At 36.2% G+C, this 5,169-nt stretch overlaps 1 protein-coding gene across 9 annotated transcripts in view; it reads left to right on the top strand.

Annotated features, from left to right (window-relative positions):
- Window positions 1-4,651, top strand: part of HMGB1 (high mobility group box 1) — a 170,622-nt gene extending 165,971 nt beyond the window's left edge. For 4 of the 9 annotated variants that reach the window (XM_011967833.1, XM_011967831.1, XM_011967835.1 and 1 more), the window contains exons 2-5: window positions 803-966; window positions 1,145-1,290; window positions 1,781-1,955; window positions 2,971-4,651. In XM_011967833.1, the coding sequence (XP_011823223.1) occupies window positions 817-966; window positions 1,145-1,290; window positions 1,781-1,955; window positions 2,971-3,147 (648 nt within the window). In that variant the 5' untranslated portion in view covers window positions 803-816 and the 3' untranslated portion in view covers window positions 3,148-4,651. Of the gene's footprint in view, window positions 1-6; window positions 967-1,144; window positions 1,291-1,780; window positions 1,965-2,815; window positions 2,866-2,970 lie in introns of those variants that run through there. The other 5 variants (XM_011967834.1, XM_011967830.1, XM_011967826.1 and 2 more) reach the window with 5 other exon arrangements.
- Window positions 4,652-5,169: the final 518 nt, after the last annotated feature.

Raw genomic sequence — 5,169 nt, 5'->3', positions numbered from 1 at the left:
CGGCCACCGGTGAAGTTCTGGGGGCGGGGGGCTCGCCCCGCGCGGGAGGCACCCCAACTTTCACGGCTCCGAAAAATACTCCCCGAGTTGGGGGAGGGGGCCACCGAGCCACGAGCAGGAGTGGCTTTTGTCCCTCATCCTTGTTTACTCGGAGAAACTTCAGACCGGACGTGTTTAGTCAGAACAGAAATACATCTCAGGGCCAAACCGATAGGAAACGAGGCTGCCTCGCGGTGGCACCGCCACCCTCCAGCCGGGTTCCGAGCACCGGAGCTGGCTGCAGCTCCCTCTTCGGAGCAAAGTTTTATGCAAAGAGGGTGTTTTTGAAAACTTTCGGTGCACGGTGATTTTTTGTTTAAAGGTCCATAATTAGGAAGAGTCGACTCGCTTAGGCCCTTGTTTGTTCCCTACCTAGTAGTGCAAATCCACGAATTGGCAGCATGTTTTCTGACCTTTGGTTTGGTTGGTTTAAAAGGGTGTTCTAGATTTTAAAATCGTTTAAGTGACCAGTTACTCCTTCAGAGCAGACGCAGGCGGATAGATAGGGAATACTGTATGGGTATATCTTTGTGTCTAGACTTCTTAAGATCGCCCTGAAGGACCGTTTTTGTTTTGTTTTTACTTGGCATAGCCCCTTCAAGGAATTTAATCTCTCGGCCATATTCTTGTCGGATTTCACGGAGGTTGATGTCACGACTGTGTTAAATAACCAGTACCTTGGTTTTCATTCCCTTCCTAAGTACTTCAAGCTCTTATGTGTCATAATTTTATTGCTAACATCAGATAATTTATTTTTTTTTAGAAAAATAACTAAACATGGGCAAAGGAGATCCTAAGAAGCCGAGAGGCAAAATGTCATCATATGCATTTTTTGTGCAAACTTGTCGGGAGGAGCATAAGAAGAAGCACCCAGATGCTTCAGTCAACTTCTCAGAGTTTTCTAAGAAGTGCTCAGAGAGGTGGAAGGTAAGAGGGCTTAAAACATGCTAACAAGGTAATTAAAAGACAATTTCCAATTGAGGATGCAAAAGAAAGTCTAGTTGGCGGTCTCATAGTGTCACGCTATTACATAGCAAAAGACATTGGTTTTGAGAATAATTTACTTGAATTTTACAACTTAAATTTACAAATAATTATTTTGTAGACCATGTCTGCTAAAGAGAAAGGAAAATTTGAAGATATGGCAAAGGCGGACAAGGCCCGTTACGAAAGAGAAATGAAAACCTATATCCCTCCCAAAGGGGAGACAAAAAAGAAGTTCAAGGATCCCAATGCACCCAAGAGGCCTCCGTGAGTATCTTGCCTGTTTTTACTTCCCAGACACGGTTTACAGTAGAATCTGAGAGAAATTTAGCAAGCTACTTTGTCAGTTTAGAGTGTAAGTGTACAAAGTTTCTTAGCTAATACGTGTTCATACTGGTTATATTTAAATACTATAAAATTCCTGTTGGGTGGGAGTGTTACCAGAGCAATTGAATTAGACACTTGGTCTCCTTTGCCCAGTGTATTTCCTTTGGTCCTTTTATTTCTTGAAAAATACTCTCTCTCTGAAATAGTGTAATTGTAGAATGTTCATCTGAGGCTGTAGTTAGTATAAATTAAATAGTTGTAAATTAAGCTTTGGTTGTGAAGGATATTAGCATATTATAGTATTTGCACCCTGTTCAGTGCATCACAGAAATTCACAGGCAGCTTTAAATAGCAATGCAGTGTACACTTGATACTATTTGTTTTTGTGGTCTGTTAACTTAAAATCCTAATTTTTTTTTTTTGTTTTTAGTTCGGCCTTCTTCCTGTTCTGCTCTGAGTATCGCCCAAAAATCAAAGGAGAACATCCTGGCCTGTCCATTGGTGATGTTGCGAAGAAACTGGGAGAGATGTGGAATAACACTGCTGCAGATGACAAGCAGCCTTATGAAAAGAAGGCTGCGAAGCTGAAGGAAAAATACGAAAAGGTAAGAAGTGTGGGTTTGCTTGGTAAAAAGATGACGAGTACGCGAGATGTTGTATGATTGTACTTAGTTTGAGGTGTAATAAGTTTTTAGTGTAACAGCTACATTAAGTATGCTGTTGATATAAGTCTTTTCTCATCCTTCAGAGAGAATACAGAGGACCAAATAAATTGGTTTTTTTGACTAAATTAAGACTCAGACAAAGGCTGTGTACATTTAAGTTGGTTTTGTTACTCCCCAGTATCTTGAAGTTGATGAAAATGTTGATAGTCACTTCAGGTCAAAAATGAGTATTTTTAAATGGCTTGGCATACAGTACAGAAATAAGCTAGACAAAGTAATATAGGCTATGTTTTTCTTAATCATATCCTGAAACATTTAGGTTCCTTTCCTTTAGATATTCAAAAAAGCACAACATCACTAAGTTAAATTTCAAGTCTGCTGCTCTGTCCAATAAATTAATAAGATTAAGGAAATCTATAACTCTTATAGTTAAGTAAATTGAAATATTAAATACTTAATTTTCAGCTTCTTTAGTCATTCTGAAAAGTGTTTATTTCTAGATGTTTCGTAACCTCCTAATTGCATGGTTATTGACAAATTAACTTTTTTTTTTCCTAAGACAACATGTTCTTCTAAGGATTAGGGTCTGACAGTGTAAACCTGTAGAGTGCTTTTTTGCATTCAGAAGGTGGCAGTGTCTACCCTTTAATCAAAGTCTCTACATTCTGGTTTTAATAGAGTTAGGATGTGGTACATAATTGCACCTCAATGAGGCATAACTTTGCAAATACTAGACTATGCCATTTCATGAGTTATAGATTGTTATAATGATCTCGTATTTTTATGTTCATTTATTGAAGTTCTCCTTATTTCTGGAGTTGCAGTGGATCTACAGATACGTGATATTTTGGTATAACTAGAATCTTGATTTATTTCATAAGCTTCTGCCATGTTCTATTTCTTCCCTTAATGTTTTTTTCTTCCCTACTGTTTTGTCCTCCCTTTGCTTTGGAAGGATATTGCTGCATATCGAGCTAAAGGAAAGCCTGATGCAGCAAAAAAGGGAGTTGTCAAGGCTGAAAAAAGCAAGAAAAAGAAGGAAGAGGAGGAAGATGAGGAAGATGAAGAGGATGAGGAGGAGGAGGAAGATGAAGAAGATGAAGATGAAGAAGAAGATGATGATGATGAATAAGTTGGTTCTAGCGCAGTTTTTTTTTCTTGTCTATAAAGCATTTAACCCCCCTGTACACAACTCACTCCTTTTAAAGAAAAAAATTGAAATGTAAGGCTGTGTAAGATTTGTTTTTAAACTGTACAGTGTCTTTTTTTGTATAGTTAACACACTACCGAATGTGTCTTTAGATAGCCCTGTCCTGGTGGTATTTTCAATAGCCACTAACCTTGCCTGGTACAGTATGGGGGTTGTAAATTGGCATGGAAATTTAAAGCAGGTTCTTGTTGGTGCACAGCACAAATTAGTTATATATGGGGATGGTAGTTTTTTCATCTTCAGTTGTCTCTGATGCAGCTTATACGAAATAATTGTTGTTCTGTTAACTGAATACCACTCTGTAATTGCAAAAAAAAAAAAAAAGTTGCAGCTGTTTTGTTGACATTCTGAATGCTTCTAAGTAAATACAATTTTTTTTATTAGTATTGTTGTCCTTTTCATAGGTCTGAAATTTTTCTTCTTGAGGGGAAGCTAGTCTTTTGCTTTTGCCCATTTTGAATCACATGAATTATTACAGTGTTTATCCTTTCATATAGTTAGCTAATAAAAAGCTTTTGTCTACACACCCTGCATACCATAATGGGGGTAAAGTTAAGTTGAGATAGTTTTCATCCATAACTGAACATCGAAAATCTTGATCAGTTAAGAAATTTCACATAGCCCACTTACATTTACAAACTGAAGAGTAATCAGTCTACTCAAAGCATGGGATTATTAGAATCAAACATTTTGAAAGTCTGTCCTTGAAGGACTAATAGAAAAGTATGTTCTAACCTTTACATGAGGACTCTAATCTTTAACTCCCATTACCATGTAATGGCAGTTATATTTTGCAGTTCCCACATTAAAGAAGACCTGAGAATGTATCCCCAAAAGCGTGAGCTTAAAATACAAGACTGCCATATTAAATTTTTTGTTGACATTAGTCTCAGTGAAGACTATGAAAATGCTGGCTATAGATGTCTTTTCCCATTTATCTCAATATGGACTGCTCAGGAAACGAGACTTTCCATTACAAGTATTTTTAATTAATTGGGCCAGCTTTTAAAATGAAGATGCCACATTCAAAATAGGGTATATTTTCCTATATTATGGTTTGCCCCTTTATAAATCGAAGTAGATAGGAGGAAAGAAGACACTTAAACTTTGCATCTCAGTATGAATTATTCAACTTATTTGAATGATTTTTCTTTATAAAACAAACTCATTAGTCATTATCTGCTTAGCAGTTTAGGGAACAATTTGGCAATTTTGTGGTTTTTCGAGATTATCGTTTTCTTAAAGTGCCAGTATTTTAAAATAGCGTTCTTGTAATTTTACACGCTTTTGTGATGGAGTGCTGTTTTGTTATATAATTTTGACTTGGATTCTTTCCATTTGCATTTGTTTATGTAATTTCAGGAGGAATACTGAACATCTGAGTCCTGGATGATACTAATAAACTAATAATTGCAGAGGTTTTAAATATTAGTTAAATGGCTTTCACTTAAGAATTTAAGATTTTGTTACATATTTTTAAATCTTGTCTCTAATAATATCTCTTAGTACCTTTTAAATAAGTATAAGGGATGGCAAAGTTTCCCTTTAAAAATACTCACTTTATGCTTATAAATAGGTTAATGGGCTGATAAAAGGTTTTGTCAAACATTGCAAGTACTCTCGGTGCTATATATGAATGAGGAAAAACTAGTTTTACTTTCAGAATGATTTAAACAAGATTTCTAAAAAGATACATGCAAGTGAAAAGCAGGGTTAGTGATAGGCTGCAATTGTGTCAACATCAGATTTTTTGTTAAGAGGAACAAATGACTCAATCTGATTTAGATGGAAGTTTCTACTATATGGAAATAACCATTGTCAACAGTAGTAATTCTGATCAGTTTAAAATGAATTCTGGCTCAAGGAGACTGTAACTTTAGTAGGTATTTCCTGACAGCTACCATTTTTTTAAGATGTTGAGAATGGGAACAGTTTTTTAGGATT

The sequence above is a fragment of the Mandrillus leucophaeus genome, unplaced genomic scaffold, assembly GCF_000951045.1.
Source record: "Mandrillus leucophaeus isolate KB7577 unplaced genomic scaffold, Mleu.le_1.0 Scaffold811, whole genome shotgun sequence".
In the NCBI taxonomy this organism is placed as follows: domain Eukaryota; kingdom Metazoa; phylum Chordata; class Mammalia; order Primates; family Cercopithecidae; genus Mandrillus; species Mandrillus leucophaeus.
The sequence above is the reverse complement of the archived record's forward strand: the minus strand, read 5'-3'. Positions and strand labels throughout refer to the sequence as shown.